Source organism: Juglans regia, chromosome 7 (assembly GCF_001411555.2).
Source record: "Juglans regia cultivar Chandler chromosome 7, Walnut 2.0, whole genome shotgun sequence".
Lineage (NCBI taxonomy): Eukaryota > Viridiplantae > Streptophyta > Magnoliopsida > Fagales > Juglandaceae > Juglans > Juglans regia.
This window is the reverse complement of record NC_049907.1, coordinates 34,521,908-34,534,794: the sequence shown is the minus strand read 5'-3', so window position 1 is coordinate 34,534,794 and position 12,887 is coordinate 34,521,908. Positions and strand designations below refer to the sequence as shown.

Here is a 12,887-nt window from a genome sequence, read left to right as displayed (position 1 = left end):
TTCGTTTTTCAATGGTCTTAACATTTCAATGGCGTCGTCCTTCACTTGATGCGATCCAGGGATATATTAAAAATCGCTGGGGTGTTTCATCAATGTCGGTTGTTGGTGCTATGAGAAGGGCTTGAAATGTTTTTGTGCGGTTGATGAATGAAGATGATTTTGTTACTGCTATGTCTAGGGAAGTGATGAATATTGCAAATGTCCCTTACAAAATTTTTCATTGGACGCCTTCGTTTAATGAATATGAGGAATCTCCGTTAGCTCTGGTGTGAATTTTTCTACCAGGATTACAACCTCATTTCTTTCATGAATCTACGTTGAAGATTTTTGCAGGTCCGTATGGTAGATATCTGAAAAGAGATAATGCCACAGCTTGTGTTTCAAGGCCAGAGGGAGCAAGAATGTGTGTGGAAATGGATATTTCAAAGGAGCATAGGCTTTATTTTTGGATTGGTATACCGAATAAATTGGGAAGTCATTTTCAAGAAGTGATCTTTGAGACTCTTTCAGCATATTGTTCAACGTGCCGTCAACAAGGGCACTCGAATACTACGTGTAGAAAGGAGGAGAAGTTACATGCAGGCAATCCAAAAGGAAGTGTGGCTCAGGTGCGTGAGGATCTGAAGAGAGAGGAAAAAAATTCGATGGTGTGGAAAGTGGTGAATAAAAAAAAACTGAAGTGCAAGAACCGAAGCCAAAGGAAGCAGAGCCATTGGTTTATTATGCAATGCAAGACGGGATAATGATGCCATCCTTAGCAGCGGACAATCAAATGGTGGATCATCAGGAAGGAAATATTCTGCAAAGCACTGAGGGAGAAGTAGTGCCAAGTGACAGTGGAAAAAGCATGGATGTAGTTCAGGATTTGGATAATATATTTGAGGATGAAAAGATTCCAAGAGATGCAGATTTGATTTTGGAAGAAGTTGTGGATGCAGATTTGGATAGGATTTCAGATCTTGTGGTAGATGGTGATAGTGGATTGGAGGGCAGGGAAAACTTTCAGGTGTAGTCCAGGGAGCAAGAAACTGATGATGTAGCAATGGGTCATATCATATACATGTGGGTACAGATGTTATTTAAGTTATGGAAAATAACGAGAAATGGACTGGGATTCTCAAAGGGGCAGATACGAATAGTGAGTCTTTTGTAGCAGAAATGGAGGTGAGTTTGGGGAAGGATATAGACGGCGTTGAAAGTATAGAAAATGTAGACAATGCCGAAAAAGTAGCAGTAGAGACAGAGTATGAATCAGATTTGCCCATTATAAAGTTAAAGAAGAAAAAAAAGGCTGTAGCTGCGCCACCAGGTATGCTTACTCGATCTTCTAAACAGGTCTGATAGGCTAGATAATATTTTAGTTTGGAATGTGAGGGGGTGGGTAGTTCTTATTTACAATTACAGAAACATATTTTTTAGATAAAGCCAGATGTATTGGCAATATTGGAACCTTTTGTGGCAGATTGTCAAATTAAGAAATGGGCTAGGAAGTTGAAGTTTGATAACTTTATGACTAATTTTCAACAAGAAAGTAAGATTTGGGTTTTGTGACAGAAGGATGTTGATATGCAAACTATTTCCTGCTCTAAGCAAGAGATTTCTGAGTTGTATAAAGAAGGTGAGGGGAGATGTTAATTTCTTTTATATATGCGAGTTGTTTCCAAGCTGGTCGTTTGCAGCTTTGGAGAGACCTAGAATCAATTCAAAGGCATGATATCTCGTGGGTGGTTGGTGGTGACTTTAATGTCATTCGATATGATCATGAAAAAGTTGGGGGTCTATTAAAATCTCAGGGTGTTAAAGATGATTTTAACACTAGTATAATGAATTGTGGGCTTTTGGAGATTCAAGAGGAGGGTTCAAGATTTTCAAGGTGTAATTGGCAAGAAGGAAGAGGTCAAATATGGGCTAAGCTAGATCGGGTCATTGTTAATCAAGAATTTATTTTGAGATATCCTGCGGCGAAGGTTTTTATTTTGGCTAGAAATACTTCAGATCATTGTCCGCTACACGTTAGTGTTTCAAATGCTAGACAATTTTATGGACCAAAGCCTTTTTTTTTCCAACATATGTGGATTACACATACGCAGTTCAGAGAGGTACTTACTAAGAGTTAGATGGAACCTACAAAGTTTGAGGGGCTTTTGAATTTGACTACCAAGTTGAAGCGTTTGAACCATACTCTAAAGGAGTGGAATCGAAATGTGTTTGGCAATATTTTTCAGCAAATTACTAAGTGGGAAGATCGGATAATTTTATTGGAAGACAAGGTGCTACAGTCGGGTGATATAGATGATGAAAAATTGTTACAAGAAGCTTGTAAAAGTTTGCATGATTGGATGCATCAAGAGGAAATCTTTATGGCTCAAAAGGCGAAGGTAAAATGGATAAAGGAAGGGATGCGAATACTAAATTTTTTTATGGTATGGCCAGGAATCATAAATGATTTTTTGTTGACGGTTTCAGGACAGTCACAAATTCAAAACCGTCACAAAAACTCAATTCTTCACCCAATCTTCTTCAGCTTTCAGGTACTTGCTATTTTATTTGCTTTTCTTCTGCACCATTTCTCCATTTCTTATTTCGTTTCTTTATTTGTTGTTTGAAACTACCAATTAAAATTTCTTATTTTCTTGAGTTTTTTCGTTTTTGGGCTTCTTGTCTTATATACCTTCTAGATAATCTTTTCACAGCTAGAAAATATTGTATATGTTTCTTGGTGCTATTGCTCCTAGTTTCTTAAACAATTTCTATTCAGAACCGCTGTGGAGCGGTTGGTCTGTTGTTGACCTATAAACAGCCCCAATTAAATTGTGACACCTCACCTATTTCACATTAAGTCATTGGAGTGCATCACACTAGATTATTTATTTGTATCTTCTTCTTCTATGTTCTCAGTCTCTTCTTTTTCCGTCATTAGCAAGCATCTCTGCCGCCAATCAATCTCCGTCGTCACCCATCTATGTCGCTGATCTCCCCCATCTCCGTCGATCATCTCCATCTCCATCTCCTCTCCAAAATCAACCCACAATTAAGGAGGATGCAAAGGAGATGAGCAGAGAAGGAGAGAAGTGAAGAGAATGAAACGACAATTGATTAACATCCGCCATTTACAAAGAAACGGAGAGAGAGAGAGAGAGAGAGAGAGAGATTAAATCGGAAAAAGAAAAAAAAATCTTGAATTCAATGGCCTTGAAAAGCTACATGAGTTTAAAGTCGCACACAGAAAATGCCATTGGTGATTGTTCTGAGTTCTATGCAGGTTCTTGGGAGTTGTCTGCATGCTTGTGGGTGTTGTGAACCAGAGGCAAGGAAGTAAATATGGGGAAAGTTTTTCCAATGATTATTATGTTTGGCTTCGGATTGGGTGGCTACGTCGGGCTACCAAAATCAATCCACAATCAAACTACAATCCATTCAAAATCACAGTGAAACTCATCTCTGTTTGGTTGTCAAAAAAACTTAGGAAGAAAAGAATAGAAAGATCGAAACATCAACAGATTTTTCGCCTGGACTTATCTCAGCTTCACCGCCGCCTGGAGCTACAGCTGCACAGTGCACTTCTTCCCTCAGTGGCCTCTGTTTCTCGTGTGGTAAGCCTTCATTTCATTATTCGCCTTCCTCGTGCAACGACGAAGAAAGGGGGTGTTGATGACGGAGAGAGGGGGCGAAGAGAGTAGGGAGATGAAAATTCGTATCTAGATTCGGGTGGAGAGTGAGGGGATGAGGGATCCATTGCGTACTTGGGTGGGCACACACGGTAGGAAAGCCGAGGAGGCAACGCGTAAGTTACTTATTGGTGTGCTGTTTTTTGAACATTAATAGACGGACCATTTTGAAGATTAACTCATGTCTATTTCAAAAGTGAATGCATGCATAGTTGTATTTTCCTTTTCTTTTTTTTTTTCCAGAAATGGAGCTCGGTTTTTATCGAAGATGCAGTTGGCCGATCGAGGCGCAGGATGAGGTTTTAGGGTTTCAGAAACAGGTTCAAATGGGGACGAAATGAATGATCCGGGACGTGTTTTGACCCTTCTTTTTTTTTTTCTTTTTAATAATGGCTGATGTGGCCGCCGCGTCAGGGGGCAAATGCGGGTCTATATACGTAGCAACGTACGTCCACGGTCTATCTATCTATCTATATCGGACAATTTAGTATTGGAGAATGCATGGTTGGTGGATTTAGCCTTTATTCTTCTTATTGTCATTCAAACCGTACGTCTTAACTCAATTTAAGGGATCCCAATTAAAAAGCCCCACGAATTAAGGAACAAGCTACGTACGTCCTAGCTATTACTTAAAGATTCCATGCCTTAACACCTCTCAATTTCTATATATCTATTTGTCTTCTTATGATTACGAAAATAACCGGATACATTAATATTGAATCATCAATATATATATGTGATGGTCAACATGCCCATTAATATACATTTGAATGTGTTTTCATTTGACGTGTAGTGGTGCATGTACTTTGGCCACCTAGACATTGGGAATCACTTTCAACCTCCTAGCTAGCCTGGTCAACATAAAAATATTAACCTAGACAAGGATTTCATACCAGCATGCATCATGTTTAGTGTCGGCAGTAGGCCAGCTTGAGCTAATTAATTTGCAAACAAATCATTACTCATGCAAACGATACTGGCCAGAGTAGATCAATAATATACAAACACAGCGTTAGCAAATTCCAATATTAATTATCATCTATATCTGTTTCTCAGACCAAATGCCGACTAAATGTAAGATATTTAGTACTAGTGATCTTTTGCGCTCCGTACGTCCAATTGCGCGTGTGCTAGAAGATGATCAATTGTTTTCACAATTCATTTCATCTAATCATTATAATTTTTTAAAATTCTCGTATAAAATAAAGTAAATAATTAAATTTTTTTAATTTTAAAATAAAAATAATATTAAAAAAATAAATTCTAACATGAATATTCGTGAAGTTGAGCTCATGATCAACTTCTGCATATGAAAAAAAATAAATTGCATCCTATGAATCTTCATAACTTGAGCTCATCATCATGTGAAGTTCAGAAACGAAGCCCATATTCGCAAATCTAATATCTATATAATGAAAGCGCTCGAGCAGCATATGAAAGATAAATGATCCATGGTCTTTTTAATCATATATAAGCAAATAAAGGTACGTAATTAGAAGATAGAAATCACGACATTGTCTATTAATCTTTTAAAAAAACATTATAAAAAAAAAAAAAAAAAAGGCCTTTCAGTTTCGATCACATTGACTTTCTTGGTCGACTCAGATCATCAGCTGCAACCTGTTTTCTTATTTTTGGTGCTTAATTCTACTTTAAAATGCAGGTTCATGATCATTCTAGATCTTTCGGCCGTATGTTCCTACCATTTTCCTGATTGGCTCTATCTACTTCTAGCTCTCTATATCTATGCAAAAACCTTTTTATTGGCCCCGCGTAGTCATCAAAACCTAGCGTTTCCAGCGCCCAGCAGACGTCGTCACCGTTCACGGTCTTGCGCCTTTCCTTCCGGCACTTCTCGGATGCCTCGCAGGTGACAAAGCTAATGAATTCCGAAACACATTCTTGCATCGTCTCCTTGGCCTCCTTGGAGATTTTTGCGTTGGGTGGCAGAATTTGCTTCATGATCCGTCCAACGTTGGCTATCGGCAGCAATCTCTCTTGCTCGTTGATCATGTAATTATCTTCATTTGAAGCACTAGCACCCATATTATCGACCATTTCCAGCAAACTGCTTGTTCCTGACCAGTGAGCATACAGTACTAATGGTCCTTCTGGATCAGTACAAGCCCTCTTTATATATTTATATACATCAGTGCCGGAGCCACATGATGTCGGTCTACACATGACTCCCTTTGAAGGAAATTTTTAATATTTCTCGCCACCATAATTTTAAAGGTGATCAGGTCAAAAGTTCAATATGTAACGTGGCTGTGCCGAACAGGCCAGCATCAATGGTGGGGCCTCACCTCATCTAAATCCATTGGACAACAAGAAATCAAGAATATCATTTGATTAGATAAAAATGGAATAATTCTTTTCATTAATCTCTATTTACTATTTTATAGTCTATATTTTATAAAAAAAATTATCAGATATGATGTATATATGAAAATAAATAATAACTGATATATAACAAAACTCAATAAAATTCTCTATTTTACAAAAAGTTTATCTAAAATTTATTCATTAATTTGAGACTTATTTCTAGCCTTACTAGATAAATAAAGACCACCTAATTTATATTAATTGTAAAACGACAAACCAGAATACCTAGTTTGCAGAATGATTCGACTGCAGGATCAAACAGTAGAACAACTAATGGATGCTGATAGGGTTTTGCAAAGCTCTATGATCTGTAAAGAACCAGCTAGCCCGGCCCTAAAGCAAGCTCAAGGATCATCATCATGTGTGGATTATGACCAAGCGCATGCAGGCTAAGCATATAAATCTACATTAAGGTAGAATAATATTATTGGTCATTGGTCAACACGTACGAGCTTTAAAGGTGAGACTTTTGTGAATGCATCATGTCGTGGCATGGATCCAACCACCTAGGTCCTAGACCTTTCAAAAAGATTTAAAAAATAAGAAGGATCTAATTAAATACTTGAGATTACATCATTCTATACGACAGCAATGTACTAATTCTTGTTATATTTTAATTATGAAAGTTAGTGGGGTCTCAAATATTATAATAAACTTCAAGGCCGTACAGTTAGTGCTACACAAAGCCATGGCTAAGTACCATCAATGAGCTCAAAGATTGCCGGCACTTTCCACTTCATTCCCATATTGAAAAGTCAAGAGCATGATGCAGGCATATCCACTTTGATGATCTGTTTAATTAATTTCGTATATATTACTAGATTTTTTTTAGTTTTTCCTCCTAAGACTTCATTAAAATTATATCTGAAATTTAATAAAAAATATATTTTTTTATAAATTCAAAACTTTCTTAATCATAACCATACATTAGATTGGCAATTAATGAATTAGTCAAAATAATAATATAATATTTTTTTTAATTTTTTTTTCATATTTTACAATTACACTAATAATATGTTAATTAATAATTTAATTTGATACTTAAATTATTATTTTTTAAAAAAAAATATTATCAACTAAATTAATCTTGATTAATACTTAAACCGTGATGACATTAATTTGAAAGTTTGAGGAAGTGATTTTATAATAAAAGAATGAGAATAGATCATAAACAGAGTGTCTTCAAATATGAAAATAAAAGTAAATATACTGTAACTTAAAATTGGAGTTTTAATTGATGTTTACCCGATCCAATCCAGCATTTTTAATCACAAATCATTTAAATTTTGAAGATTCCTTCATTTTGAAGAGACCTGTATCAATGCTCTTACGTTTCATACTTATGAATCAAAGAATATATATTGGAAGGACATATTCGTCCCTCGCCAGTCATTGCAAAGACCAAAAGCCCCGATATTAAGGGTCCAGCAAATGCTCAAAATGAAAAAAAAAAAAAAATTAAAAATAACTGTAAATAAATTCAAAGTAGGGAAAGTAAACAAAAAATAACTGTAATGCAGAAAAATAACCACAGATAATATTAAATACATACAACGAAGATAATTAAGAAAAAAATAAGAATATTTTATTCATTTAAAATAAAATCAAAATCATTTATATAGTGATGGATATGTGAATTTACACCTGATGCTGCCATTTGGCTTGCGAAAGTACTGATCTCACTATTCCACAAACAAAAAAACAAAAAGAGCTTGAATCGATCGGTCGACTCAAGAAAAGGTTTTATAGTTCCACACCGATCTTTGTCTGTGTCTCAGCAAAAAGGGAGAAAAGAAAGGAGTCTAGCTTATAATTTAGTGTATTTATTTATAAAAATAAATAAATAAAAAGCCCTCTGATTTGTATACACACATACATACATACTGCACGCATACATACAGTAAATCCAATTCATTGAGTCATTGACTGGTTTTCAAGAAGCTAGCGTCTTAGTGACTCTGCCCGGTAACAAGAATAAGCCCTGTAAAACAAATCTATAGAGCACTTTGTGACAAATTCTGAACTCTGCCATGGAAGTCTACGAGAGAGAAGTTGAGAAGATGAGAAAGAAAACTTGATCAACACGTATTTGTTATGAAACTGTGAATATTTTCACTTTCTGTTATGAAATACATGTTGGGTATTTATCCCAAAATTCAAAGTAAAACTAAAACTTATTACAGTCAACAGCCAATAGGATGTAACTAATGTGCCAACATGGCAGTATGTTATTTCTAAGAGTCTCCCTAAAGATGGAGTGTATATACCCAAAACATCCATCTTGCTAAGCAAAGAAAAGAATTGAGTAGAACCAAAAGCTTTTTTGAAAAGATCACCCAATTCGTGGTGAGAAGCAACGTGAAGATTTTTTATCATATTGGCCTGTAACTTTTCTTTAACTATATGGCAGTCTATTTCAATATGTTTGATTCTTTTATGGAAAACTAGGTTGGCTGCAATATTAAGAGCAGTTTTATTGTCACAAAAGAGAAGTAATAGCTGAGAGTGTTGGAGCTAAAAATCTATTAACATTAAGGCAAGTAACCAAGAAAGTTTACATGTTGTAGAAGTCATTGCCCTATATTATGCTTCAGCTAAGGACCTTGAAACAATTTTTTGTTTCTTTGATCTCTTGGAAATCAAAGATTCTCCAATAAAAACACAAAAACCCGTCATAGACTTGCGAGTCTCTACACACCCATCCCAATCTGAGTCACAAAAAGTTTTAAGGTGAAGGTTAGAAGTGGCTGAAAAGAAAAGATCTTGACCAGGTGTGTCTTTTAAATACTTAAGCACTCTATGCACATCATCTAGGTGAGGTTGTCTCGGCTTGTCCATATATTGACTAAGAACTCGAATAACATATGCAAGATCAGGCCTGGATATAGTAAGGTAGATGAGTCTACCATTGGGTCTGCGATAGCTAGAAGGATCTACCAAAAGTTCACCTTCAGTAGAGGAAATTTTGACATTTTGCTCCATAGAAAATTTCACCATTTTGGTTGCTAAAAATCCAGAATCCTGCAAAATATCCAAGGCATACTTGCTTTGACATAAAGAGATGCTCTTGGATGATCTGGCCACTTCTAAACCAAGGAAATACTTCAAAACACCCAAATCCTTGATTTTAATTTGTTATCCAGAAAAGTTTTCAATTCAATAATGGATTGAAGATCATTGCTTGCTAAGATTATGTCATCAACATAAACTAGCAAAGCAATAAAAGAAGAAGCATCAGACTTGATAAACAAAGAATGATCTGAATGTGCTTGATGAAAACCATAATCAACTATAGCAATAGATAATTTGTGAAATCACTGTCTATATGTTTGTCGTAGGCCATAAAGAGACTTTTTGAGTCTACAAACAAGATGGTCGCCCTTTTATGCATTACTAGGAGGTATATCCATGTAAACTTTTTCATTGAGGTCACCATATAAGAAGGCATTATTTACATCTAATTGATGTAGATGCCAATTTTTTGTAGCTGCCAAAGCTAACAAACATCGCACTGTGGTCAATTTTGCAACTAGAGAAAAAGTTCAACTTGAGTATATCCTTTCTCAAAACCATAAAAGATTTAAATTTTCTCAAAACACAAACTGTTTTTCCTCTTCCAGTTTCTAAGTTTCTAGAGCTAAGAAAATCTTTCACCAAAACTTTTAATCATGCAACAAATCCTCAATCAATAATCATATACACATGTTAACAGTACTTCATAAAAATCTCGGACCAAGATCTATTCATTAGCTCGGTCAAAAGTTCTAAAATATAACGCACTCTCCATTTTCTCGTCCAGAATGACCTTTCTGGGGTTTAAATAACTTTTTACCAATGATATGATCTCCAAATGGAACAAATAAGATATCAATGTAGACTAGACTCAAAACTGAACAACTTTAATGAAGGAAAATTTTTGAGGAAACACTTACAAAAGCTTTGAATCGAGCGTGCAAAAGAATTTAGAAAAACTGCCAGAGAGTGTCTTTTGTGTTTAATCAAAGAAAAGTGTAAAGTAGAGTTGATTTTCATGGGAAGTGGATTGGATAGCCTCTTAAACAAGTTATGGAAAGGGATAGGACTGAAATAAAGGTTGAGTGTTGGCCTTTTCTTCCCATTACATTATACAAAAATCAGTCCAAGATATTTCTCTTGGTGGAGTGTAGAAGTGAAAGACTGAGGTTGCCATTTAGCTTTTTACTTCAAAATCCTCTAGTCCCTCTTGAAAAAATCTGGTTAGCCATGTGGGGAGTGAACTTGCTTAGTCAAAAAGCAATGCTAAGATGACCAAATTCGTGCGCCTTAATGGGCCTAAACCGAATGGGCCTAAATTTTGGGGTTTTAATAGGGTTTGGCTTGCTATCGAGCTCAAATCCAATATCTCTTGGCCCAATCAATTTTCCATGGTTAACAAGGTTGGATAATGATATTTTAACACCAATTTGAAGGATTAATAGCATATGAAAGTAATTTAATCAAGCGATTAAACACAATGCTAGAAACTAATTCATTTAGGTTTTTTGGAGGTCAACTTTATGGTTTGGATAAAACCGTTTAGGATTTTGATTTCCACCATACTTTTGGGTTCTCAATTGGATTTCAACCTTATAGGATTTCAATAGGGTGGGAATCCTCTTTGGTTTGGCACAATTTGATTGGTCGGATGGAATAGGGTTTTTGCTTTGGTTTTTGCTTAGGTGACATGATCTCACACCTTGATTCCTTCAAATCCATCAAACGTTTCTCATGGTACCAAATGTCTAATACTATTCACTATGTGGCTAAGATCTTACCAAGTGTCTAAATAAAACTTTTCTAATCTAATTTGGACATTTCACATTGTGATTTTGAAACACTGCACTTGTTTTGCTTATCGAGGTTAATATTCACTCTAGAAAAATGAATCATAAACTTAGGACTAAAAATTCATAAATATTCATATTAACCTATGATGAAAATCGTTTACCGAAATTCAACCCTGAAGTGCCTCTAAAAGTAATTTCACAATTTTGAATATGCGTTTCATCCGAAAATATGAAAATGGACTTATTGAACCATAAAATCTTAAATAATTAACTGAGTCTAATGGCACAAACCATAACGCATTCCGACGCTTATACCTATCTCAAATAATTAGAATTGTACTTCTGGCATCATAGTGAGTGATAACACCAATTATATTGACAGACTAAAACCTATGCGATTGATCAATTCGTAAAAATTTATAGGGTTTTCACAAGGTTCCTAAAGCCAATAGAAATCTCACTTTTGAATTTCTAACGGGTCGTTACACATTGTCCTCACGAGCTTTAATTTCAACATTCATTGTTGTTTGTCATTCAGGTATATGGGAGGCTTAGGAAAAAAATGTAGGCTCTGTGTGTAAAGAAATAGTTAAGGCAAAGTGTTTGTGAGAGGGAGAGAGTTTATGATGAGAAAGAAAGTTAGAGAGAGAAAACTTTGTACCTGAGAAAATATCTACCAAGGAAACAAATTGTAATAGATGAGAGGCAGCCAGCTGACAATGGTAGTCTTGCAAATAACTTTTGGTTGTTTTCGTGGCCTTGTTGATTGTCGAATGGGAAGAGAAGTAGAAGTAGTAGGAGAAGAAGGAAGATTTGTAGTAGAAGAAGAGGAGGTAGAGAAAAGAGAATCAGCAATATCTAGTACTAGTTTTGGTAGAACAAAGGAAGATTGATGTGGAAGAGAATGTGAGAAGTAAAGGAGGAAAAGGGAAAATTGTTTCCTGAAAAACAACATCTCGAGAAATGAAAGTAGTGTGAGTCTCAAGATCAAATAGTTTGTATCCTTTGACAGCAAATGGATACCCAATGAAAATGCATTTTCTGGCTCTAGGATCAAATTTGGTTCGATTTCTAGTTAAGGTAGATGCAAAACAAAGGCAACCAAACACTTTAAGATGAGTATAGGAAGGAGTGGAATGCAATACTTCATAGGGTGACTTGTTTGACAACAAAGAAGTTGGAGTTAGATTAATCAAGTGGGTTGCAGTTAAGATGCAATCACCCCAAAATTCCAATGGTAGATGTGCATGAAAACGTAAGGAATGGGCAGAATTCAAAAGATGTTGATGTTTTCTCTCAATTGTACCATTTTGTTGAGGTTTTTCCACACAATGTCTTTGATGAGTTACACCTTTGTTTGAGAAATATTCAGGCATATGAAACTCAACTCCATTGTCTATTCTAATTTTTCTAATTTGTGTTTGAAATTGTGTTTCCACTAGATTAAAGAATGACTGTAAATCAGCCTTAGTTTGAGATTTGTATTGCATGAGGTAAACCCAAGTAGACTTTGAGTACTCATCCACAATGGTTAAAAAATATTTAGAACCATCAAGAGCAAAGACAGAAAATAGACCCCATATATCACAATGAATGAAAGGAAAAGGAGATGTGGAAACATTATCACTAGGTGTAAAAGGCAAGCATTTCTGTTTAGCTAATGGGAAAATTGTACAAGGAAAGGAAGTTGTAGAATATGAAATTTGTATCTCTGATACAGATTTATTGAGGAATTTCAGTCTAGAATAAGAGATGTGGCCTAGTCTATAATGTCACAAATCAAAATCTTCAGGAACTAAGGAAGCAATAGAAGAACCAACCAATGATTGTTGCAAGAATGATATAAACTAGCTCTTTCCTCACTCATCTTAATCGTTGTCCATGTAGATAGGTCCTAAAGAAAACAAAGATTATAAATGATAATGAGATAACAAAAGGAATCATGGGTTAACTTACTAGCTGATATAAGATTGAATGAGAAAGATGGAACACAAAGAACATTGTGTATGACTAATTTGTTAGAAAGAGA

At 35.4% G+C, this 12,887-nt stretch overlaps 1 protein-coding gene across 1 annotated transcript; it reads right to left on the bottom strand.

Annotated features, from left to right (window-relative positions):
- Nucleotides 1-5,312: 5,312 nt before the first annotated feature.
- LOC108995019 (nuclear transcription factor Y subunit B-5-like) lies at nt 5,313-5,753 on the bottom strand. The gene has a single exon (XM_018970477.2). The coding sequence runs from the start codon at nt 5,724-5,726 to the stop codon at nt 5,340-5,342; it is 387 nt and encodes a 128-aa protein (XP_018826022.1). The 5' UTR covers nt 5,727-5,753; the 3' UTR covers nt 5,313-5,339.
- Nucleotides 5,754-12,887: the final 7,134 nt, after the last annotated feature.

What these genes read in the sequence shown, in the direction of transcription:
- LOC108995019 (XM_018970477.2), bottom strand. Translation starts at nt 5,726, where the DNA reads ATGGTCGATAATATGGGTGCTAGTGCTTCAAATGAAGATAATTACATG.